This window comes from Enhydra lutris, unplaced genomic scaffold (assembly GCF_002288905.1).
Source record: "Enhydra lutris kenyoni isolate GAN:26980312 unplaced genomic scaffold, ASM228890v2 scaffoldscaffold33, whole genome shotgun sequence".
Lineage (NCBI taxonomy): Eukaryota > Metazoa > Chordata > Mammalia > Carnivora > Mustelidae > Enhydra > Enhydra lutris.
In genome coordinates, this window is record NW_019154117.1 from 22,118,754 (window position 1) to 22,145,691 (window position 26,938).

At 40.6% G+C, this 26,938-nt stretch overlaps 1 protein-coding gene across 1 annotated transcript in view; it reads right to left on the reverse strand.

Annotated features, from left to right (window-relative positions):
* LOC111153568 (FERM domain containing 3) overlaps positions 1-26,938 on the reverse strand; it is a 348,258-nt gene that overhangs the window by 151,024 nt on the left and 170,296 nt on the right. Inside the window, exons 2-3 of the mRNA XM_022512676.1 lie at positions 25,639-25,743; positions 8,784-8,826 (exon numbers count right to left, since the gene is read on the reverse strand). Of these exons, the coding sequence (XP_022368384.1) occupies positions 8,784-8,826; positions 25,639-25,743 (148 nt within the window). The remainder of the gene's footprint in view (positions 1-8,783; positions 8,827-25,638; positions 25,744-26,938) is intronic.

Genomic DNA, 26,938 nt, shown 5'->3' on the forward strand with positions numbered 1-26,938 from the left:
AATTTATTTATAATTTGTTTTATACTCATTCATTCAACAAATATTGACTGAAAATCTACTCTGTGCAGTGAGCACACCAAATAGTCTGGTACCTGAGTTCAATTTTTGCATAAGTATGTATTTTGCTTTGTTACTTCTGTTTATATTTTCCTTAGGAAGCCTTGTTTGATTCCATAATTATAAAAAATAGTCCTAAATTTGTACCTAAAACGTCTATAGATTATTAAATATATTGGGCTTTTGAAATCATCTGGAATTAACCACATATATGCTGTGAGGTAGGTCTTTAGCTTTTTCTTTTTCTTTTTCCAAGTGAAAAGGCAATACAAAAGATCATGACTTTAATCTTTCTATCTCTGACATGAAATACAATCTTTACCATAACCCATATTCTCACAAATAATGAGTCAATTGGAGGTGGGGGTGCTTTGTGTTCTGTTTCTTTTCCTATTCCTGTGTGTATCTTAATTACTATATGTGTCCATCATGAGGACTCCATTATTATAGCTCATATGACTTGATTTGCTACCTAATAAAACGAGGACCCTACCCTATCATTGTTCTTTTTCACATACCTACTGGTAATTCTGGAGCATTTTTTTTTTTTTTTTTTTTTGCAAATGAGCCTTAGACTCATTTTGTAAGATGCCATAAAGAATCTCACTGATGTTTTGATTTGAAAATTATTTGAATGTATATATTAACTCGCAAAGAATTGAATTTAACAATATTAAATGGAAACATAAGAAGTCTCCACTTGGGGCGCCTGGGTGGCTCAGTTAGTTAAGCGACTGCCTTTGGCTCAGGTCATGATCCTGGAGTCCCGGGATCGAGTCCCGCATCGGGCTCCCAGTTCCACGGGGAGTCTGCTTCTCCCTCTGACCTTCTCCTCGCTCATGCTCTCTCTCACTGTCTCTCTCTTCTCTCAAATAAATAAATAAAATGTTTAAAAAAAAAAAAAGTCTTCACTTATTGAACTCCCTTTTTTAATCTACTCTATAGTAACTCCATAGTGAAATTTAATAGTTTTATTTATAAATTTTTTGCACATTTCTTGTTATATTTGAGAAATTTGTTTTTATTTGTTATTGCTATTGTAGGTAATAGCCCTTTCTCCCATCACCTTCCAGAAATAGTTGCTTCTTGTGTATAAGGATTGTTTTAGGATATTAATCTTGCACCCAAGGATAAAAGCCATTATTAACTGTAGGTCAGGGGTGGGGAAGGAAGGCAAGTAGAGAGCTTGGAGAGACCCAGAGAGGACACAACCACTTTTAAAATACTATCTGCAGCTATGAGAAGGCATCAGCAGCCCTCAGTACTCCAGCTTGGCTAAACAGAGAAATCTTGGAATAGTTCAGGAAAGTGCTCTATTAGGACTTTGGAGAACACAAAGAAATGTCCCCACATTGTGTCTAAATAGAGAAGGAGCCTTACATAAGGTACAGAAGTTTTCCCAAGACTGAAGCAGGGCACAGAAGAGGTTGAGTGTCTACCTGTCCGAGTGGTAAATACAGAAGCAATGAGAGCCAACAAGTTAAAGACAGCTGGAATGGGGACAACCAGGGGCCACAGGCTGAAGAACTGTGGGGCAAGACCAGGACCAGGAGCAGAGGTCTCAGCAGCACGTGCCAGTCCACCCTGAAAGGCCAAGTGGGGGTGACATCCAGAGAGGACAGAGTGGGGAAAGATGTCAGCAACCAAAAGCCAAGTCATCTAAGACCAGCCAGGGGAAGACACAGAGGACCAGGCATGAGAGAGATGTCACCATTGCTGCCATGATGGTTCGCAAGCAACCCCTGCCTCCTGAGGCCATTCTGGGAATGGAGAAGGAGGAGAAGCTCTTGGTGTGGGAAAAATACCCCAATATAGAAGCATGCACTTTCAAGTGATCACATTTAAACAATGAATTCACTGAGTAATTTCCTGAAAGAGATCAAATTCTAAACTGGCAGATCTTGAGTTACCCTGAAGTGGCAAGATTGAACTTTTTGCCCCCAGAGGAAAGAAGCTCACGGAAAACTGAATTCAGTCATGGGGAAATAATGTCACATTTATGCATATCTGAGTCATAATGTGTAACTTTTTTAAACCTCTTATGCTAATATAGTTTGTGTGGTTACACAGACCCTGCAAGACATGAAATTTTTGTTCTTCTGATGTATGGCACTTCATGTAGGCACAATAGGCTACATTCCACAGTTATGGGAACAAGACTAAAAGCTATAGGTTATAAGAAAGAATACTCACTACTCCCACATGGCAAACAAAGACTCTGAAAATCAAATATCCAAAATATGTAATTCATTTAGCACCTTTGTTTGCAGACAACCTATCATCTGAACACTCCAAAGAGGAAAAGATCAAAGCTCAGTCCACATTTTTGCCTACAGACATGCAATGATGAAATAGGAGAATGAGGAAGATATTCCCCCCTCAACACTGCCCAAATCATATAGCCCATCTGCATTGTGATCTAGTTGACAAGGAAAGATAAAAAGTTTGATTTGAATTTTCCAATTCCAGGAAGTATTGACTAGCTAACTTCAGGAAGTATTCCACCTCTCCCACTGAATGCAGCTATAAAACCTAGACAGAATGTGTGCAGCAATTCAAGGACTTTGGAAAGTAAATAGGCAGAGTGGGAAAGGACAGTAATTCACAAGACCACTGAACTGATGTTGGGTTCTCCACGTTTTTTCCTCTGGTATCCCCTGGACAGAACTCAGAGACACTGGGAGGGCATCACCATGGACAGGGAAAGCTCCAGGAGAAATTCCTACTTAAAGCAAACTCGGTTCTACAGTAACAGAGTGAGAGCAAATGGAGTAGAGGTTTTCTTACCTGCAAGTTTAACCTATTTTCTTTGATAATCACAAACTACTCAAGTAATGTATTTCATATTGGGTGAGTTTGGTAATTCATGGTTTTTGAGAAATGAGTCCATTTCGTCTAAACTGTCAAACTTACATACCTACAGTTGTTCTGTGGGGTCTGTAGTGATAGCCTCTTTCATTCCTGACATTGGTAATTTGTGTTTTCTTTTTTCTTTATCAGTCTTGCTAGAGATTCACCACTTTCTTGATATTTTCAAAGACCAACTTTCATTATTTAATAATTTTCTTTATTATGTATTGATAAACATAGCAGCTCAGCTGAACCTCAGAGTTACTAAGGCTGATTTAAAAAATCAGTCTCAAAAGAGTACTTTCTATATCATTCCATCTATAGGACATTCTCAAAGGACACAAACTATACTCACAGAACAAATCAGGGGTTGCTAGGGGTGGGGATACATGACTACAAAAGGGAACACAAGGGAGGTTTGTGGGTGAAGGACTTATTCACTACCCTGATTTGTATAACTGGAGGTTATACAAACCTCCACACATTTATAGAACTATACATCAAATTCACCCTGTGTTCATTTAAAAACTAAAATTTAAGTTCAGAGGAGAAATAAGACTTTGGTTTAAGAAATTTTTCAGCTTTAGAATGTATACTCAGAGGTGCCTGAGTGGTTCAGTCGACTGAACTTTTGACTCTTGATTTTGGCTCAGGTTATGATCTCGAGGTAATGAGATCAAGTCCTGACACTGGGCTCCATGCTCAGCATAGAGTCTGCTTGAGATGCTCTCTTTCCCTCTCCCTCTGCCCCTCCCCCCCCACTCACCTGCACTCTCTAAATAAAATCTTTTTAAAAATAGAATGTATACCCAATTAAGTAACTGTCTAATTAATTATTCTCTCAAATATTTCTCTCCCTTAATACATTTTAAGCCACCATAAAAATAAGTTTGATTCTACCTATTTTCAACAAGATTTGGAGGAAACAGTCACATAACATTATTGGGGTAAATTACTATAAGGTCTTTAAATGGATATTTATCACTAAGAAAACATAATACCTTTTGATCCGGCAATTTAATTTCTAAAAGAATTTTCTAGTAAAGATGGATTTGCAAACATGCAAGAAAGTACATACACGCATGTTTATTGCAGCATAATGCATAACTACAAATTACTAGAAAATATTTTGATGTCTGTTATATATTCACATAAATATCAGAAAGCTATTTTTAAAATGAAGTCAGTCAGGGTGCCTGGGTGGCTTAGTCAGTGGGGAGTCTGCCTTTTGGCTCAGGTCATGATCATGGAGTTTCAGGATCTAGCCCCATGTCAGGCTCCCCACTCAGTGGGGAGTTTCTCCTTCTCCCTCTACTCCTCCCCAGCACTTGCTCTCTCTCACTCACTCTCTTTCTCAAGTAAGTAAAAAAATAAAATCTTTTAAAAAATAATAAAACTTTAAAAATAAATAAAATGAAGTCAGTCACTGATATTTAAAAAATCTCTAAAACTATTAATAAGGTGAAAAATAGTATATAGAGATTGATCTCATTTCGGTTTATAAAAAGTCATATGTGTGATTGGGGAATCTATATATACATGAGAATTCCCAGAAGGTGGGCATTCACACATTATATGTTAATTAAAAAATCCCAGAAGGATATATAAAATACTGTTAACAGTTATTTCTTTGGAATGGGTTGGAGATCTAGGGGGGAAGAGAAAGGAAATAGTTTGGGTTTTCATTTTAAATTCTTCTGAACTAAGGAAAATCATGGACATTATCTTAAGCTTGTTTTAATACATGAGGTTTGATTGTCATGTGAGGTAATGGATGTTAACTAACCTTACTGTAATCATTTTGCAATATATACATATATTAAATCATTAGGTTACGTATCTTAAACTTACACAATGTTACATGCCAATTATATCTTATTAAAAAGGGAAAATCTTTAAATAACAAGTAAAATTAAAAGGAACTATCTTTAAAAATCCTAATAAGAAGGGCTCCTGAGTGGCTCAGTGGGTTAAAGCCTCTGCCTTTGGCTCAAGTCATGATCCCAGGGACCTGGGATCGAGCCCCGCATTGGGCTCCTTGCTCAGCGGGGAGGCTGCTTCCCCTTCTCTCTCTCTGCCTGCCTCTCTGCCTACTTGTGATTTCTGTCAAATAAATAAATAAGATCTTAAAAAAAAAATCCTAATAAGATAATAATGTCTTTGTAGAAATTTTGTTAACCCAGGGCAGCTGACCTTCAGTCAACTCTGGAAAATACCATTCCTGAGAACACCTGTAGTCAAAGAGATCTTAAAAGGGTCAGGTCAAAGAACCTGAAAGTCTGACATCAAACCATTCCTCCAAGATATTTTGCCCTCATTGCCTACCCAAAGACAATCAAAGGATCAAAGTTATACACATACCCAAGAAGAAAGTTGCCTGAAGTTCTGCAACCAGATCCTTTTGATAGATTCATGGATGAGTCCCAGGAGTTGAACCCAGTTTCTCTGGTTAATAATATACAAGTCCTCATTTAAAATTTTTTTGCATCTATGATAAAATTCATTTTCCCAGGGTATACATAATAATACAGAAATTCTTTATACTAAAAGACACCAACATTAACAACAAAATTAGGTTTGTGATCATGACAAGATCAAACGATTTCTTATTTAGTAATGTCCTCAAAAATACAACATCAGACTGGGTGATGGATAAGATCTTTACCAATTCCTAGAATCAGTGAGTCACCTGGTCTGGTTTCAAAATTGAATTTCACAGAGTTCTTCTTTCCTGATTCAGATTTCATTTGTTATTAGACTGACACTGGCCAGAAATCAAATGTCAATCCTTAAAACAATTTTACCAAACATTATAAATTTTCAATTGGTTGTTCAGATTTACTTAGCATGGAGACAAAGTTCTTAAGCAGCCAATTTTTACAAATTAAAAGTTGTTTCTTCTACATACAAATGGCTAAGAGACACATGAAAAAATGTTCATCATCATTAGCCACCAGGGAGATTCAAATCAAAACCACCTTACACCAGTTAGAATGGCCAAAATCAACAAGACAGTAAACAACAAGTGTTGGAAAGGAAGTGCAGACAGGGGAACCCTCTTCCACTATTGGTGGGAATGCAAGTTGGTGCAGCCACTTTGGACAAGAGTGTGGAGATTCCTTAAGAAATTAAAAATAGAGCTACCCTATGACCCTGCAATTGTACCACTGAGTATTTACCCCAAGACACAGATGTAGTGAAAAGAAGGGCGTTCTGTAACCCAATGTTCATAACAGCAATGGCCACAGTCACCAAACTGTGGAAAGAACCAAGATGCCCTTCAACAGACGAATGGATAAAGAAGATACGGTCCATATATACAATGGAGTATTAGGCCTCCATCAGAAAAGATGACTACCCAACTTTCATATCAACATGGATGGGACTGGAGGAGATTATGCTAGTGAAATAAGTCAAGCAGAGAGAGTCAATTATCATATGGTTTCACTCACTTGAGGACCATAAGGAATACCTGGAGGAGATTGGGAAAAGGAGAGAAGTGAGATGGAGAAATCAGAGGGAGAGAAGAACCATAAAAGACTGTGGACTCAGGGAAACAAACTGAGGTTTTGGGAGGGGAGGGGGGGGGGGGGAGGGGTGAGCCTGGTGGTGGGTAGTAAGGAGGGCACGTATTACATGGGGCACTGGGTATGGTGCATAAACAATGAATCTTGGAACACTGAAAAAATAAAATAAAAATTTTTTAAAAAGTTGTTTCTTCTACTAGTGTTGAAAGACATCTGACTTTAGAGATTTACATTTTTTATTTATATTTATATATTTTTGTAAAAGAATTTACTAAAATTTTTAGTGCTGTATATTACAGCATACACAAAATAATATAATGAATCATATGTTCCCATTACTTAGAGTCAGTAATTATTAAACTTGCTGCCAAACTTTCTCGATTTATCCTCATCCCTTACATTTTTATATATGCTAGAGTCCTGTAAAAGAAATTTCAGATATCATGCTATTTAATTCTAAATACTTCACTACATGTTGCTAACAATTCAGATTTTTTTAAATTTTATTTTTTCAGTGTTCCAAGATTCATTGTTTATACACCACACCCAGTGTTCTATGGAATACATGCCCTCCTTAATACCCACCACCAGGGCCATCCATCCCTCCACTCCCTCCCTTCTAAAACCCTCCCTTTGTTTATCAGAGTCCACAGTCTAATGTGTGTAGCCTAAGGAAAATATTGCATGCATTTAAGAATCAAAGTCAAAGAATCGTTTACTGGAAAATTGTCTAAACATTTTAAAACACATAAACAAAAATATCAAAACTTAGTAGCTAAGGGATAAAAGCTAAGCATCAGTAATTTTTAAAGAATTTTTTCATTTATCAGAGAGAGAGAGAGAGAGAGAGAGAGCGCACACGCACACTCGGAGAGAGGCAAAGGTAGAGGGAGAGAATCTCAAACAGATTCCCCACTGAGTAAGAAGCCCCACATGGGCTCCATCCCAGGACCTTAAGATCATGACCTGGGCAGAAATCAAGAGTCAGACACTTAATCAAGTTAGCCACCCAGATGCCCCAGCCACTTTTTTTTTTCAGACACACTAATTCATTCTTATTATCCCTCATCTCATTCTGTATAGAGCTTCTTGATACCTCTGTCCTCCTATTTCTTCTTGGATGCTTGTTCCAAATCTATTCCAGCTGTACCCCAATAGACTGACCTGTTGGGATGTTGCAAGCACACTGCTGATCCTGTTTTCACCTCATACAACTTTCCTGTCAGCTTCCTGCAACAGCCACAGCTCCCAGCAGCCATGGGCATCAGCCTTCCCCAGAACAACCTGGCTCTCTTTCCTGCACTGATCAGACAGAGTTTGTTCCACAGAGATGGGGGAGGGAAGGAACAGAAATGAGAAGGGACAAAGGGAAGGAAAGATGAGTGGGTTGGTAACAGGAGGGAGAAAAAGGAGGGTTAAGGAATAGATGTATTGGTTGCTAGTTTGCCATCCACGTTCAGTTTCTTTCTTCTCCCACTTAAAAGCCCTGCCCAGAATAATTTCTTTATATTTGAAAAAGGAAAGAATCCCTTGAATAATGATAAGTGACATAATATGCGCTAAACTGATTTCCGATGAGAAACTGATTTATCGCCTACATTTCAGAGCCCTGGGAAAGTTCACATGGAGGGATAAATGGGTTTCAGGGCAGACAATGAATTTCTGAAGTACATTTCAGAAGCCCTCCTCCAAATCATAAATAAAAGCAGGCTGACTACAGCCTAGCATGGATGACCAAGAAAAAACACCATGCCATCCAGGACTTAGTCAACACCCTCCTCACAATGGCCAAAGTGGATGGCCAGATATTCTAGAAAGAAGTTTCCCAATTAAAAAAGTCATCAATTAAAAAAAAAAAAAGGCAGTTCAGAGCACGAGGGCTTGAAAACAATTACTCAGGGGAAAGAAATTATTGTAGGGAGTTTGAAGAACAGAAAAGAATAAACCAATCTTCAGTAAAGTTAGTGGCAAGAATTTAGTTTCAAAATACACCTGCTTTTCTCATCCCCACAAGACTGCACCTCCCACCCTGAAATGCTTACTAGCAACCCCCACAATCCAAAGGAACCAGAAAGCTGATGGTTATGTTTAACAGATACTTAATCATCTAAGTCCAATGTTCCTGTTCGAATATGAACTATGAAGGTAAGGTGATGGCAAGAGTGACTACAGGGAAGGTGAAGGCCAGCAAAGAAGAGAAGTCACATAGCACCCAATGGGAGAGAGAAGCCCCCACCCACAGATCTTCAACTCCAGCCATTTCTTCCCCAGGAGGAGAAATTTTGTAGAGAAACAGAACCTATCTTTGGACACTTCATAACAAAAGTGAAACCAAAGATTGACACTTACATTTCATTTGCTTGGAGATGGACTTGTTAGGTTCAAGCCAGTGCTAGGGAGAAAAAAAAGCAGAGATTATGGGTCAAATGGCTGAACCATACGATGCATACTTAATACCTAAGAGAAATTTAATATAGTCTTTTCCCGAAGTACAGTCTTGGTTCCTGTAGATATTTCCTCAAGGTTCCACCTTCTGAAGATCAACACAAACAATTCCATAATGAAAATACAAAAGGCAAGGGCATAAATTACAGAGAATTAACACTTTGAGGAGTATTTTGAGTCCTACTAAGAGAGAAGAACTAGGGACAGAACATACTCTTGAACAGGATATTCTTGTGGCTCTAATGGACCCCAGGTGATGGAGCTCCATTGCTCTGGGCAAGCCGCAGATGGCTAAAGACTTAGACATCCATGACCTCAAAGAGTCACAGTCCAAGACAGCTTCAGCACCTGATTCCCCTGCCAGGTAGCCCCTGTTCGGTCAAGCCAGCATTAGCCCCATCAAACAGAAGCAATTCTTTCTTCATGGTAGGGGGGGGGGAGCAAGTGATAAATACCTTACTTCGGAGGCCTGAGATTATCCAGAAGAAAAACCGGCTCTATCCCAAAGCAAAGAAGCCCAGAGACCTGGGTAGCTCAGAATGGTGTTAGGGACAGACATTTTAAGAAGATACATGCTGATCCCAGCAGCCAGCTCGCTCCATACCTTGTGTGGCAGTCACTTCAACTTGTTGAGAGCCAGGCAGCTTTTGCAATCCCTAACTATGATGTCCCTGGAGCCACTTAGGGCATGTCAGGAAGCATTGTTCTACACACTTGCAATTTAGAAAGCTACTAGGAGCACCACTGGTATCCATCAGGAGGTCGGAGAGCCCTCACTTTCCGGGCACCTCTCACACTCAATACTAGAGAGGAAAGGAGGATGCTTACCATCTATTGAGGCTTACACCCCATTTGTGTCATCCAGTTATGTCTCAAAGAGTTCTGTAACGCCCCTGCCATTTGGTATAAATGCATAACCATAAAGCCTAAGAAAGAGCTGGCCTATGCTGAGTGCTTCCTAAATGCCTTCTTAAGCATTTCCCCAGGCCATCACTACTGCCCCATTTACAGAGGAGAAACCAGGAGGTTCAGGACATTAGACAACCACCCTATGGTCCCCCAGAGTTTAAGTGGTGGTACCAGTACACGGTGGGATTCCACAACACAGGCCCTTCACCTTGGTCATGGGGACTCGCCACAGATGAGTCTGCTCTAAAACCTATTGCTCTCAACTAACATTCCTTCTTTCCCCAGGAGCTGAAAAAAAATGAGTGGTCAAATCACGAGTTTCCAGCCCAGGGTGTCAGATCTCTGCAGTCTTCCAAAACAAGAATAGGAGTCTTGGGCGCCTGGGTGGCTCTTTAGGTTAAAGCCTCTGCCTTCAGCTCAGGTCACAATCCCAGGGTCCTGGGATAGAGCCCCGCATCGGGCTGTCTGCTCCGCAGAAAGCCTGCTTCCTCCTCTCTCTCTGCCTACCTGTGTTCCCTGTCTGTCAAATAAATAAATAAAATCTTAAAAAAAAAAAAAAAAAGAATAGGGGTCTTTTCGCGATGTCAACCCCAGGACGAGTTGGACAGAAAATCACATGTTTACCTCTGCTATATTGCATGAATGAGCATGGCAAGTTTCTTTGCTTCTGATTGAAATTAGGTCTGTTCATTTTGAGAACCTGGTTTTTCTCCTTTTTTTTCATTTTTTAGTTGTGGTAACATGCACATCAAATTCACCATCCTAACCCTTTTTAAATGTACAGTTCAGTGGTATTAAATGCATTCATAAAAAAAATTAAAAAAAATAAATAAACAAATGCATTCATAATGGTGTGCCACCATCACTCCCATTCATCTCCAGCACACTTTGACCCTATAAAATTGAAATTCTAGCCCTAATAAACAGTCACTCTGCAGGCCCCTTTCTCCAGGCCCTTGGAAACCATCATTCTACTTTTGGTTATCTCCTAGTCAGAAGCTATGTCTGGCATTTACACAGCTATCATTGAACAGTGGAAAAACCTATTGATTGGGCCACTTACTGGCTGTATAAGCATGTACAAAAGGTTTAACCTTGCTCTCAATTTCTGCAACTGTCATATGGGCATAGCGATAGTACCTACTCTGCATGGTTGCTGCAAGGATTTTAGAAGTTAATTAAAAAATTAATAAACATGAGACACTTAAACCGTGCATGGCATGTGAAAAATAACAATAAATGCTTGTTTGCTGATGCTGTTGTCACTTAATAAGTAGTTTAATTAGTAGACCATATCCCATGGAGGAGAATAATAGATGGGACCTCTGATGATCAAATTACTTTTCTAGCAATTAATAGGATAATTTAGAACTAAGGCAAGAAGACAAAGACCTACTGCTACTGTCTACCTACCTGCTACCTACCTACCTACCGCTACTGTCTCACAGCAGAGAATCACTAGTCATTTGGCCAACAAAGTCTGAAATGCATTTTCCGAATTCTCCTTGCTTGGCATCCTTTGAACTCCTTAACCTTTCTCTGCCTAACTTCAACCTGCCTTTCCTCCCCCCTTTCTGCCTCCGGGGAGGACAGGTACATTTCATTTTATACACCCATACCAGTTAGTTGGTGGCAATCTCCCAGGGGTGTGAAGAAGGATCCAAGTCTCAGTGAGAATGAGTGCCGTGATGGAGATTGGCCAGGTTTGCCATGGAGGGGCAGGGAACATGAAAGGTATGTCTGCAAGGTATTTGCCATCTGCGCCCTAAATAAGTTATTTTGTCTTAATGAATGGCTTCCTCGTTGTCCTACGAGATACACCCCGCAGTTTCTGATGGGTTCTGACCTTCCTCCTCCTCTTGGCCTATTCACACCCTACCCTTGCCTCTCAAACCTTATTTATCTGAATCACCTCCGTCTACAGTGTGACCACTACATACTTTTCCACCAGGACAACTATTCTTCTGCTGTGGGATAGTCATGGGGTATAGAGCCCTAAGAAAAATAAGGCAGCATGAATCTTGTTTCAAGGGATTATAATAAATCATTTCTTCAGAGAGCATCAAGCTCAGTTTGTGAGCAGTTATTAAAATTTAAAACCCTGACTGGCCTATGACCCAACAATTCTCTTATTGCCCAAATTACCCACGTGAACATGGAGGAACACAACAAGAATTCTCACTGCAAGATTAGATTATATATGTTATATGGTTATGTTATATATTATAACATATATATGGTTATGTTATATATTATATATATACCATATATATGGTTATGTTATATATTATATATATACCATATATATGGTTATGTTATTATATATATGTTATATTATATATATATATATATGGTTATAAAACATTAGACTATTAATGGTCATCATCAGGAAAGTGCTAAATAATCTATCATCTGTTCATATGCTAGAGGATTCTTCAGTGTACTATAGGAGGTAGATCTTGACGGGTAACATGGTTAGATCTCTAGAACACACGGTGTGATGAAAAAAGTGAACTGCAAAATTTGTAACTATGGTCACAGTTCCCAAATCATGCACTGAAGCACTCCAGGGAAAAGAGCCATATCAGACATCTATCAGACACCCACTGTGCAAACTGTAAGCTCAAGGAAGTTCCCAGCTCTAACATTAGATCATGCTAGATTCCTTTTGATGTCATACTTTTTGCAACACTGGGTTTTTAGCGGTTGCTGTGATGAAAAGCAAGTATCACGTGAAAAGAGGTGTGCAAGGCCATGAGTACGGCAGTATCTGATCTGGTCCCAGAGTCTGAGAAGCCGTGAGCCACCCAGCAGGTGCACACCTCCCATTCCCAGGTAACTGCAGTTAAGAATGAACTGGAAATACTATTTTCAGGTAGGCCGTGTTTTAAATGGCCGCTAAGTTGTTAGGATATAAATACTAAATTTGTTGTCCCTCCTATTAGATAGGGCACCATGAAATCATTACTTTTGACCTAAGGCATCATGAAATAATTACTAAGACACCAAGAGAGCCATACATCACAGAGTTTGGGAACCTCTGAGCTAGCATATCTTATAATTAATGTGTTTTCTTTAAGTAAAAAGTACAAACCACTACCCTATATTTTCAAAGAATACATAATAGGCATCTAAATGTATTTTTATAGATCTGAAATGATAGTCAATAAACACATAACATGGAGAAAACAGGAATTTAGGGGTGCTGCTCAAAGGAAACCCTGTTTTATCTGTGATATTTTAATTTATACTTTTTACATGTATTCAAGCATTACACTAATAATTAAAAGTCATTTTTTTAAAAAAGGAAGCTAAGTCTACTCAGAGGATAAAGGTGGACTTTTATGTAATTTAGACTCAAGACGAAGAATTTCCTACACAACAGGCAATGCCAAGTCCAGCTAAGCCCCCAGCTTTGGCACTGCAGTCCAACACAGGAGCCAGGAGTCCTGCATTCCAGTCCCGGTTCTGCCACATACTAGTGATGGGACCTCCAGCGTGTTGCTTCCTCTGTTTCCCCTCTTAGAGCATCAGTGTGGGGTTTAAGTAGGTTAATGGATTAAAGTCATCCTTAGAACAGAGCTTAGAGCCTAGTTAAAGCTCAGTAAACACCAGCTGTTCCCATCTTCTTTGCATTCACTCAGACACTCCCAAGGTGATGCAATGGCCCCTCTTTGTGAGCCAACCTCCGTCCCTCTCTTCCTCTCACACTCCCATCCCATCTGCCTTCTGCTCCACATGAAAGGTAAACCTCCTCCCTTTTTTCCTCCTTCCTTTAGGGTTGTGAGTTGGGCAATGAATTCAAGTGTGGACGACACCAACAACTCCTGCTGTTACTATATGTACAGATGGATCACACTCCTGTGAGAAAGAAACAACCATGAGGCTGTGTGCTTGGTAATTAGATAGGAGGCTCAGAACATTGACTGCATTGCTATTTTCCTTTCAATTGCTACTTGGAATGTATGCTAGCTTGTTTTTTGTTTTTTGTTTTTTTAAGTCTGTTTCCTTACTGGAAACTGAAATTCCCTAAGAGAGGTAGAAAGAAAAGACTGCCAACCAAATATCTGAATTTGAGGCTGGTTTACTATAGCTGAAAATGGCATTTCCTCAACTTTCATTTAGAATAAGAATTCCGAAGACTAAAGAAGCTAAGATTCAATGATTGATTCTACCTAATGAGCTTAGGACATAAGATGAACTAGAGAAGGCATTCCTCAGCACCATCTGAAGTTTTCAGGAAGGCATCTGTGGACATACTGTCAGGGCTCTGCCCAATTCCTCTCTGATCCCTCTTCCCCATATAGAGCAGCTTAATCATTTTTAGGAAGGCTGCGTCAGGTCACTAGAATCCAATGCAGAATGGAGAATGAGCCTCCCCCAACTCACCTCTGAATTATCAGGTTAAGAAGTCCGGGTGTGGGAGGATAAATACCTCTGCTCCCTCGCCCCTTGGCCAGGACAACTCTAAGCCATGACCTACACTCTTCCAAAAATCCTCTGTGGCTTTCAGCCCAAGTTACTCTCTGTACGACTTTGCTCAACGTCACACGCTTGTGAGACCTCCTTCCTTTCCCTGTCCCAATGCCTCCAAGTTCCTGAAAGCCTTTTTCCTGGAACCATGTCCTAATAAACCTGGAATTTTTATCTCCAAATCCACTTCTGGGTACCAGAGCCAAGACAGCCTCCCTAAGTCCCCACCAAAAACTGTCCTCCATCCGTTGAATTTAAAATCCTTCCCTTGGAGATTCAAATTAAAACCACATTGAGATACCACCTTACACCAGTTAGAATGGCCAAAATTAGCAAGACAGGAAACAACGTGTGTTGGAGAGGATGTGGAGAAAGGGGAACCCTCTTACACTGTTGGTGGGAATGCAAGTTGGTGCAGCCACTTTGGAGAACAGTGTGGAGATTCCTCAAGAAATTAAAAATAGAGCTTCCCTATGACCCTGCAATTGCACTACTGAGTATTTACCCCAAAAATACAGATGTAGTGAAAAGAAGGGCCATCTGTACCCCAATGTTTAGAGCAGCAAGGGCGACGGTTGCCAAACTGTGGAAAGAACCAAGATGCCCTTCAACAGACGAATGGATAAGGAAGATGTAGTCCATATACACTATGGGGTATTATGCCTCCATCAGAAAGGATGAATACCCAACTTTTGTAGCAACACAAATGGGACTAGAAGAGATTATGCTGAGTGAAATAAGTCAAGCAGAGAGAGTCAATTATCATATGGTTTCACTTATTTGTGGATCATAACAAATAGCATGGAGGACATGGGGAGATGGAGAGGAGAAGGGAGTTGAGGGAAATTGGAAGGGGAGGTGAACCATGAGAGACTATGGACTCTGAAAAACAACCAGAGGGTCTTGAAGGGGTGGGGGGTGGGAGGTTGGGGGAACAAGGTGGTGGGTATTAGGGCACGTATTGCATGGAGCACTGGGTGTGGTGCAAAAACAATGAATACTGTTACACTGAAAAGAAATTTTAAAAATAAATAAATAAATAAAATGACTATTAAAAGTTAAAAAAATAAAATAAAATAAAATCCTTCCCTTGGAGGCTTTATTCCTTCTGCCTCGGACTGGAACCCCAGTAACCTGCATATCCCCCTCTGAGAGGTCCCAATTTAAAAGGGCTTTCAGTCTGGACAACGTAGCCTGACCATTTCAAAGCCACTTCTCAGAACAAATTTACTTCGATTGATAGGAGCTTGAAGCAAAAAAGAGAAGTTGAATGAAGCCTCACAAAGAGGGTGAAAAGCAGAGCACTGGCTAAGCCCTCTAAGCCCTGATTCCCTTCTCTGGGGTCTTGAGGGTGGGAAGGATTCCAGGACCCCTAAGATTCCTTCAGCTCTCACATTCCACATTGTATGAACCTGAAGTAGGAGAACATTGCCAACAATTGGTTCTTTTTAAATTTTGCTAGGCCCAGCTATACTTTTTCTCTGCCCCATCATAGAAATGGTGCATTTCTTTTGCACTTTTGAATTTTGGCTTGTTGGTGGCGGGGAGGTAGGTGGTGTGTGAAGTGGTGATTTGTGGCTAAGTTGATTGATTTTTAATTTGGCAGCTGCTGAGCCAGGAAATAAAACAAAAAACAAAACAACAACAACAAAACCCTCCCCAAAGTAAACAATATAACATACTTGGTTATCTTCCAATGTTGGGCTTCTATTGAAATGGATTGAGGCTATCATTACAAAATAAATTACATATCTCCGGTATCTTTCTCAAAACCCTTGGTGCCCTAAACCAGAATAATCTATGGCCCAAAGAAATGTGTGAAATAACAAATGGGGCTTTAAACAATGAATACATCTCCCAAACAGGAGATGCTTTCTCCCCTCAGAAGTAACCAGATCCACAGTCTGACCAATTCCCATCCTAGACCTGAAAAGATGGCCGGATTCTCACCTCTCACCTGGACAAAGCCCCAGAGTAACTCAGTCTCCCTGCATTATCTAGCCAATTTATGCCATGTTTAGACCCTCTGGCCCCTGCAAGAGGAAAGAGAAGGAAAAAAAAAAAAAAAAAGCCATCCAAATGAATGCAATCTAAGTGCTCTGGGTCGGCCAGTTACATCTAGGGCCCAGCTAGTTAGCTACCAATAACCAATGGTTTTCACTCCAGTTTCAGTGAAATCTAGAGCACAATGGCAACAGGGACAGAAGTATCTATAGGCCAGGCCCACTCACAAGTTCTAGTCCTTCTGGCAGTCAACCCATGCAAGAAAACCTTCACTATTCCAGAGTAATGTTTTTATTTCTTCAACCATAACTGCTCCTGAGTTCTGGGCTCCTGGGGATAAGCAAAATAGAAGTAACAGCTGGGAGAAGAAACACCTAAGAAACAGAGATGGAAACAGGAAGCAGGAAGCCTGAGAAAGCATAAGCACCATTTTTTTTTTTTTTCCTGTAAAGGACCAGACAGTATAAATATTTTAGGTTTTGTGGCCCATATGGTCTGTCAGGACTACTCAGCTCTGCCACTGGAATGCAAAAGCAGCCAGGGAAAACACATAAAGGAATAGAAATAGCTGTGTCCCCATAAATGTTATTTACTAAACAAATGGGGGTTCTCCTGACACCTGTGTGCCAACCCCTGCTCTACATCCAAGGAATCCTTAACATACACTTAAGGATAAAAACAGTAGTAATCTGAAAATGCAATAGAGGTTGTAAAAATATTACAAGCTGTTTATTTTAAAGTACAATGAGACACCAAAATGCAATTACAGAGGAAAGGATGAAATTCCTTCAAGCTTGTTACAATGGGATTTACCACTATGTACTGCTTGTTGTCAAGCCGTAGAAATTTCACATGTTCACCAAACTATTCTAAGGTCAGAGATCTTCTAGTTGCCAGAAGCTCGAACCTTTCAAACTCTTTAAAGCATGGAGAACAGATCCATTACATGTAGAGAATCTGGACTAATGCACTTAAATAACAACCCTATGGCACAGGTATTATTATTATTATTAGTGTCCCCATTTTACAGATAAAGTATTTGAGGTTAAGGAGGCTGCCTAAGGTCATATAACCAGCAAGATGCAGGGCCAGGATTTAAACTGATCTTCTTGGCATCAGAGCTCTTAGCACCTGAGCAATAATGTCCTCCATACTCCGTCCTTCTTGAGGTTTGACACTGTAGCCCATTCTCCTTATATTAAGTCTACAGCTACCCTTGCTTCCAGAAGGTCTCTGGGCCTCATTCTTTTCTTTCTGTTCTATATGTTCCTGGTGGGTCTCCTGTGCTAGTTTCTCCTTCTGGACATCCTTTTAAAAAATGGATATTCTTTGGGCTTCAGAGTCTCCTCTTATTTCCCTCAGCTCTGCAGGCTATGCTCAGGGCTTTATGGTAGTGAAAACCTCATGGGCTCCAAAATTTCCCTCTGTGGTCTAAACCTCTTCATTAAGCTTCAGATCCGTATTCCCAACCATAGATGAAACATCTCTATCTCAACATCTCATAGGTATCCCAAACTCAACATATCCAACACTTACCTCTTCTCCCCAAAACCCTCCCTGTACAGTTTATTTGGTAAGTGGTTCCACCTGTACTTGGAGCCCAAAGAGGCCCTGCACCCCAAACACCCAGTTGGACAAGCCATGTGGAAAGGCCCTGAATCCACATGCAGAGCGAGGGGGGCCCCCAAGACCCACCTTGCAGTCATCTCCGTCAAGGTTCCAGGCATATGAATGAAAACAACTAGGACCTGCTGCAGCCCCCTCCAGAACAGACCAGCCCCCTCTCCCAGCTGAACACCAGTGAGGGAGCCCAGTCAACACCAAGTGGAACATAAGATTCACCTCGCTGAGCCCAGCTCGAATATCAGACCCAAAAAATCCTGGCATATAATAAAATTGTGTTCATTGACACCCCCCAAGAGTTTGAGAAGACTGGTTCTACAGCAATAGATAGCTAGATCCCTTATTCCTTATTATGAACTGAATGTTTGTCCCCTACCCCCACCAAATTCACATGCTGAAGCCCTGCCCTCAATGTGACAGTATCTAAAGTGGGACCTTTGAAGATAATAAGGTTTAGAACAAGTCATGAGGGTAGAAACCCATGATGGGATTAGTGTCCTTATAAGAGGAGGAAGAGAGCCCAGAGCACCCATACGCTCTCTCCCCAACCACATGTGGACACAGGGAGAAGGCAACCCTCTGCAAGCCAGGAAGAGTTCTCATCAGGCACCAAATCTGTCAGCATCTTGAACTTGAACATTCCAGCCTGTAGAACTGTGAGAATGAAGTGTCCTACATAAACAGGTGTTTTCTTATAGCAGCCTAAGTCAACTAAGATACTCATTATTACTCTCCATGGATAGAACAATTACAATTGAACCTTAAATGACGTTTGTTTGAGCATCCATGAAATATATGCTCCAACTGTCAGTCCTTACCAATATTGCTTTTATGTCTCCAAGTTATACATCATCTTTACATTCTAGACTTCTTCTCAGCTTGTCTCTAGAGCTATCTGAAACTTCCAAACATGCTGATGTCTGATGTCCTGGCCTGCTGGAAGCCTCCAGTGAGTGCTTCTCTAATGATGGAACTTAAACCTTATCAACCTAATTCATTCCTTCCCTCATCTGAACCAAGCCCAGGAGCTTCCCACCACTGAGGAAGACTGCCTTACCCTGGATAGCCTCCTGCTTTTTCCCTAACTCAAATAAGGATAAAATGTCATTTTTCACCACACTTACTCCTATGTCTGCCTGTTGGCCCAAACAAGATAACCACATCATGTGCCTGCTCCTCCCTCCACTAAAATTAGGACATCCCAGTTACCTAAGTGACTTACAGATTGCAACCTGTCATTTTCAGGCATCCCCATCCCTTCCTAGGAAAGGACATCAGGTGTAGACAGAGTCAGTTAGGAGCAGTCATTTTAGTTAAACGCCAAGTTCTGCTTTCTGCCGAAGGAATGTGACAATGTCCCCAAATCTGTCAAGTTAATACCTTGGGTCACAATTGAACCACAAAATGTCCAATTTTCAAGCCGTTGAGATACTGCTGTGTTCCTTGTAAGCTGAGTACTCTAAGTCCTTTCCCATAAAGCCAAGTTACTTGTCCATACCTCCTCCCCAAACAGGCATGGATGATTTTTAATACCCCTGAGATTTTAAAAACGTAAGTGGGCTCTTTAAGCAGACAAATTCATGACCAGTGACCTACAGCAGTACAATCCTTCTCCTCAGTGCAGGACTGCCCTAAATCTTAGGTACCACTCTTGATCTTAGGTATAAGCATCTGTGAAGCAATTGTCCCCAGAAGCAGGAAGCAGCCTTTCAAAGGCAGGAGCAGCTGGTGGGACATAATGCTGTCTGGCTTCCTGGCACCAGCCCCAGAGTGAAACCTAAAATCATTGTGATTTTTTTTTTTATGCCATTCCATTTTCTCCACAAAGGTACTTCTAGAAAAAGCAAACTGCTCTAACACAGAAAAGGTCTTTTCCCATTATTAATAAAACTTACTGATAGGTTCACTAGTTCTTTCTGGCTATTGACATAAAAACCCCAGGGCTATAATTCTATCTGGGGGAAGGAGGCATCAGGGTTCAGCATGTCCTTGCATTTCTGATTTTCCAGGTCATCCCATCAGAAAGTGGTCCAGTGGCCACATGACATACAATGCCCAAACTCAAGGGTGTTAGAGAAGACAGTCCCAGAGGGGTTCATTTCCAAAGTGAATTTGTCTCTGGGTAGGAGTCAGAATGGTCCTTAAATTAGAAAAGTCAATGATACTGATGTAGGTGGGTTAAACAGATGCTTAGAAATAGGGAAGTTAAAATCAAAAGCACTGGGTCCCATCTGCCTGCAGACTGTAAACCAACACTTACCATCTAGTCCTGGGGAAATTCCTCCTCTAACTGGGCTGGTTGGAGGTTTGCGGGTGGGGAGATTACCTCCTCACTTTCTAAGGCACTGGGGGAGACTTCCCTCTAGCTGGGTTTTGGAAAGGGGAAAATGCAGAAGAAGGGAAATCCAGGACAATGGACATCCTAAACCATAGCCATAGAAAACAGCATTAGAAGGGGTGCCTGCCTGGCTCAGTTAGAAGAACACAGTGCTCTCCGTCTCAGGGTTGTGAGTTCAATCCCCGCATTGGGTAGAAATTACTAAAAATAAACTTTTAAAAATAAACAGAATTATGAAATCTAACTCATTATTCCAAAACTTCATCTTCCCAAAGAGAAGTTACCCCAAACACCTGAGAAGCAGCGGAAGGAATATGTTACATGAAAGAAAAAAAGACCTGGATTTCAGCCAAGTACTACCTTTACCTTCTGGAATTATTCCTTCTAAGATGTCTAAACTTATAGTCCCAGCTTTCTCTTTAGGTAAAAATAAGAGAAATAGCACCCACCCTTTCCTTAATCTCGAGCACTATGATTATATGAGTTCTTCAGAAGAATATGGTAGAAACTCAAGGGGATTTTTACTGAGTAGTGTTCACTCTGCCCCTCCCTACATCAAATTTTAAAACTAATGGAAATTCTCAGCCCTTGCCATTAAAATAGCAAAAGATAGACATCATTTACTGACTCAGTCCTCATCACTCTCAGAGCATATGGGGCATGAGACATCTTGTCAAACATATGGTGTTCCAAATGTAATAGTGCTAAATATTTAATATTCCACAATGGTTTATTGTAAATCAAGTTGTGAAGAGTTGTAGGCAAACCACCAACTCCCACAGCAAAGGTAAGTTCCACTTCAGCTTTTCTAACTAACTTAATTTTCTGTTGATTAGCCTTCTATCCAAATAATTCATTGGTTTTAGTTTGCATGGAGAAAAAGTACGTGATCTGGTAAAACCACCAATGCTGGTCAATTCATCTCTCCTTAAAATTCCTGTATCAGCCTGTCTTTGTGCCTCTAAGCTCATTTTTCTAATTATCCAAGGCTCACACTTGTCTCCCCAAAGAACGTATTAATGGCCATCCTGTCTTTGAAAGAAGTTTTGAACATTTCTAGATTTTAGACTTCCTAACCATGGTTTTATTTCTTCATATGACTGCCTCACCTAGACCGACCCAATGCACAATAATTATAAGAATCACAATAAAAATAGTATATCCATGTACTCAGTAGATACCATTTGTTAAACTTTATCTTGAATTCCCACATCAACCCTACTGGTAGGTGTTGTAATCTGTTTTAACCATCGGAGACTTGGAAAGGCTCAAGGTCACACAGCTTACTGAGCAGCAGAGGTGGGATTTAATATACATCTTTCTGAGTGCAAAGTCCATGTGGTTTCGTGTAGCAACTACTCAGCAACCCAAGTGGAAGCTATGTTCCCACTGAATCCTCAGAATCAAAAGTCTAGAAAAGGCTATGATGCAGGGTGGAAAACAATGATCCAAGCAACCCTGTAAGCAATTTAGTGGATACATCAGATAAGACAGTTTTGTTTTGAATGTGGTCCCCATTTTTTCCACTAATCTATTACCCAAATCCGGACACTAAAAATGAAGCTCACCCAAGTCAAAATATAAAGAACAATGAAGCACATCAACCTAAACACTTCTTTTTCACTTAAAAAAGTAATTCTATGGGGCGCCTGGGTGGCTCAGTGGGTTAAGCCTCTGCCTTCGGCTCAGATCATGATCCCAGGGTCCTGGGATCGAGCCCCACATCGGGCTCTCTGCTCAGCAGGGAGCCTGCTTCCCTTCCTCTCTCTCTCTGCCTGCTTCTCTGCCTACTTGTGATCTCTGTCAAATAAATAAATAAAATCTTTTTAAAAAAAAAGTAATTCTAGACATATGAAAAAGGTACAAATATAATATAACCACCCTCCTCCCCTAATGTTAGCATCTTCCATAGCCAGTGTACAATTATTGAGATTAAGAAACTAACACCAACACAATGCTATTAACTGAATTACAGACTTAAACTGGAGTTCACCAGTTTTCCCAGTGCCAGACTTTTCTCTGTTCCAGAATCCAATCCAGAATCCCCCAAGGCCTTAGTTGAGAGTTACACAGTCTTTCCTTGCCTTTCATGACCTCAATACTTTTGAAGAATATAGGTAAGTTGTTTTGGAGAATGTTCTTGCTTCAGGCTTTCTTATATTTCCACAAGATTTGAATGAAGTTATGCATTACTGGGAAGAATACCACTGCGACAATGTGCCCTCCTCAGTGCAGGATAATCAGGAAGTACGTGACGTTGGAATGTCTTCTCCCTGGTGATGATAACCTTGATGGCTTGATTAAAGGGGTGCCTGCCAGATTTCTCCACTATGAGGTTAGTCTTTTGCCCTTTGTAATCAAAAGATATCAGAGGGGCAGGAGGGAGAAGTACTTTGAGACTATACAGGTATCTTGTTTCTCCTCAAATTTCTGCCCACTAACTTTAGTATTCATCTATGAATCCTCTATCACAACAATCATTGTGATATTCTCTCATTCCTTCTACACTTATTGACTGGAATTTGCCTGTAAGGAAGAGCTATTTCTTCTCCCCTTTTATTTATTTATTCATATACTTACGTCCATATGACTCATGGATATTTTACTTTATGGATTATAATCCAATACTATTGTTATTGCTTTTTTGTCTCTCTAATATTCCAGTTTGGGCCACTGGCAGTTTTTTTCAGGTTGGTTCTGTGCCATTCTAGGGACGTTTTATCTTTTGAGCAGTTCCTTACTTTCTGGCACCACAACATGCTCCAGGCTCATCTTGTGAGGTTCCTGACTCTGCCCTAGACATGCCCAGACATGTTTCAAAGGAGCCATTGTTCCTTTTATTAGAAAATGATATTTAGAAACCAAGATCTAGGGGTAGGTGTGCTCATTCCTACTGTGGTGTGATTGCTTTTAGGCCATCTCAGAAAACGGACCTTGGAACTATGCACATATGCATACTAGCCCACATGCACACGCACATCTATATTTCTGTGTCTATGTATATATTTTTTGAAATAAGATGAGTTCATACCAACATCTGATTCCAGTTCTAAAGACTTCCTTTAATCGCTTATCCAGTATCTCCCCAATGAATCAAGAAAAATGAAAACAACTTATGCATAAGTGGTTTCCAGATATTATCTAGGCTAAGGGTCAGCAAACTATGGCTAAATGCCTATTTATAGAAGATTTTTATGGAAAAAAGTTTTATTAGAACACAACTACATCCATTAATTTAGGTATTGTCTACATCTGCTTTCCACTAGAATAAAATAATTTAAAAATTATGACAGAGGTTGTATGGGTCAAAAAGTGAAAATATTTTCTATCTGGTCCTTTACAGAAAAGGTCTACAAATCCCTGGTATAGGTTATGTTTCACATTTTCACTTGGGAGATGGGTGGAAAGAATGTGGGTTCTAATACCATCCTTCCACCATTATTTACTAGCCATGTAGCCTTAGACAAGCCACTGATACCATGTACCTCAGATCTCCCCTTCCTTACAGTGTTGTAGGGAAGACTAGAGACCATGACAGTAAAATTCCTGGCATATGATAGATGTTCAACTAACGGTAGCTAGAATTACTTCTGAAAGTTGCTAGAGTTTAGGATGGGATTTCGCACAAAAAGAATCTATATTCAGTGATGGGTAGATGACTAATATAATCTACAGAGTCTGTTGGATGCACAGGGAACTCAATACTCCCTCCATCACTTACTAGTTGTGAGACCTTGGGCAAGTAACAATATCTTTGAATCTGTTTCTCTTTCCACAAAAGGGTAGCCACAAAAAGCTATGTTTATGAATATCTTTATGCCATGGTCCCCAACACCAGTCTGAAGACCAGAGCTGGGATGGCTGCATCAAAAGTAGAATCAGGATGTGCTAAAATACATGTTCCTGGTCCTAGCCCCAAGGATTCTGTGTCAGGAGGTCCAGAAGAGGGTCCACACTCAGCATTGTTAGTACACCCCTAAGGTAATCTTGTTACAGGGCCAGGTCTGGGAACCACTGTTAACAGAAAATGTCACACAAATCCCCTCTGTGATCTCATGTCAGTCCTACAGCCTTACTAGTATCCTGCTACCTTCTTCTCACTCAGGTAAATGTTTGCCCCATTACAGAGTTCCTGCAAGTGCTATAGGAAAGTGAAATCCCTTTCTGAGCCACTGCATTGTATGTGTTTAAAGATTAGATCCTATTGGACTCTAAAATCTAAGTATGATTCCCCATGTTTCAGAACAAAATCTAATCTTTTCCTTAAACAGCCTGCTCCTTTATAAGAATACACTCTGTAAGCCTCTCCTCATTGTACTGGATCAATAATATGAAACTAAGAACCAAGTGGGACTGTGGAGAGGGAAGAGGGGAGTAAAGATGACCAGGAACACCAACAGGAGGAGGGAAAATTAAATAAGGTAGAGTAGACTTGTCCCCTAATCCCAGACCACACTCAGCTGACCCTTTCACACACACACTGCTCTGTTTGTCAGTGAGGAAGGCTAAAAAGCAGAGATCAGATCAGGTATAGGGCCTCCTAATCCATAGCTGGGACCCACAGCTAGGTTGCAGGGATGGGAGACCCCAGGTGGTGCGAGCTGGGATGAAGATCCCTAGGACCTTTTGGATGTGAAGGACATAGATCACTGAATCCAACATATGTCATGAATAATATATATATATATATATATATATATATATATATATGTTGGTACAGTACCCAAATCAAAAGGCAAGATTCCCCTGCTCACTCTTACAAAAATCAACAGATACAACAAGGGCAGGCATATCCAGGAACAAGGATATAACAGGGGCTGTCAAATTTATTGATGTTCAAATAGCAGCTTTCAAACTATCTTAACCTTTCATCTGCCAAGAGCTTTTTCTTAATTGAAATGAAATTCACATAACATAAAATTAACCATTTTAAAGTATACAATAGTATTTAGGACATTCACAATGTCATAAGCACCACTTACATCAAGTTCCAAGCATCTTCTTCACTAGAGAAGAAAACTTTGTACCCATTAAGCAGTCTCTCCCATTCCCTTTTCTACCAATAGCTTTTTATAGTGAGAGGTGGATTTTCTCCACAATGAGATTTTATGTAGTCACTGTTTGTCTGTTTGTCAAATCTTCTCAAAGACACAGGAACTGGGTGGGAGCAGCTTTCTGGAAAAGTCTAAGGTAAGTTTTCCTTTCTCCTACCCTACCCAGTCCAGTGGAAACAGTGCCAACATTTACACACAAACACATACAACATACACACACACCCCGGGCCAGCCAGTTTCAAGTGGTCAATGACCATGAGAACAAGAATACATCATGAGTGCTCTGAGAGGAACCTCTTTGGTCACCCACAGCACGAGTTACTCCCCCAAATGGGTCTAGACAGAGAGTGGCTCTTACCCGCTGCTTCTCTGGGTCCACATAACGAATGCCAAAATAGTCCTTCTCCAGCAAGCTGTAGTAGTTGCAGATGTGGTCAATAAGAAACTGCCCTTTGGTCTCCCTCTGCAAAAGAAGCACATTTAAGTTTCAGCCAGAGCTCTGTTGTACATTCATGTCTAAAATGTGTCTCATTCACCCCATAGGTCTGCACTTAGAAAAATGGATTAGCTCACTCCAGTCCCTCAAGCAGGGACTTCTAAACTCTTAATTACAATCCACGGTGAAAAATACATTTTTACCCTGTGAACCATCATACACACACACACACACACACACACACACACACACACACAGAGCCAAAGGAACACTAAAAAGAGAGCCAAAGAGACACCAAACAATACCCCGCATAGATGCAATGTACTCTAATGTGTTCTATTTTATTCTGTTATGGACCATTTAATTTTTCAAAAGCTATTTATGACTCAGAGCACTGGTTTAACAACTCAGTACCTAGTGGAGACCCACAGTTCACAAACCCATACACAATTCCACATACAGTGCACCTGAATGTTTGTCATAAGTCGGTATGTGTTCGCTCGTTCCATCTTCATAAAGATCCTATGAAGAAGGTCCCCATTTTACATCTAAAGAAACAGAAGCACTGAGAGGCTCGGTAGCCCACCAAAGTCACACAAGCTGTATAGAGAGCAAGGCAGCACTTGGCCCAGGCCACCAAGCTATAGAATCTGGGCTCCTACCACACAACTTTGTCTCCCCAGAGATGCAGTGAGTACACTGCAACTTTGCTAGAAGGCCCAGTCTGGATGCTATGGGACTACAGTGAATGACGTTAGGCAGAACACCCTGCCTCCCACTGGGCAAGGTAGAAACCCTGCTGCTTTGGGCCTCAAAGCCAATGCATCACATCCATAAGGGACATGGGAGATGGTGAGGTGAGGGGGAGGACAGACTGGGACAGGCCCAGGTGACCTCAGGCAAACTCTCCAGCTGTTTCACATGGGCAAAATGAGTTGGTTACTTTTCCTTCTAATTCTGTAAGTGAGAGATTTGTCAGCCAAATCTGACGAAGATGAATACCATTACCACAAAACCCCGTTAATAGCAAGGACTCTCCAAGCCCTCATCAAGATATCTGATAAGATTAATTTCTGCTTCAATCAAAGTTGCTGACAGACCCATGGAATATTTTAGGGGTGGAATGTGACCTATAAAAATAAATGAAGAAACTAGAGATATTAAGTGAGCCACTCCTCCAATCCACTAAAAATAATCTTGGAAGAGGAGGTTGATCTTTGTT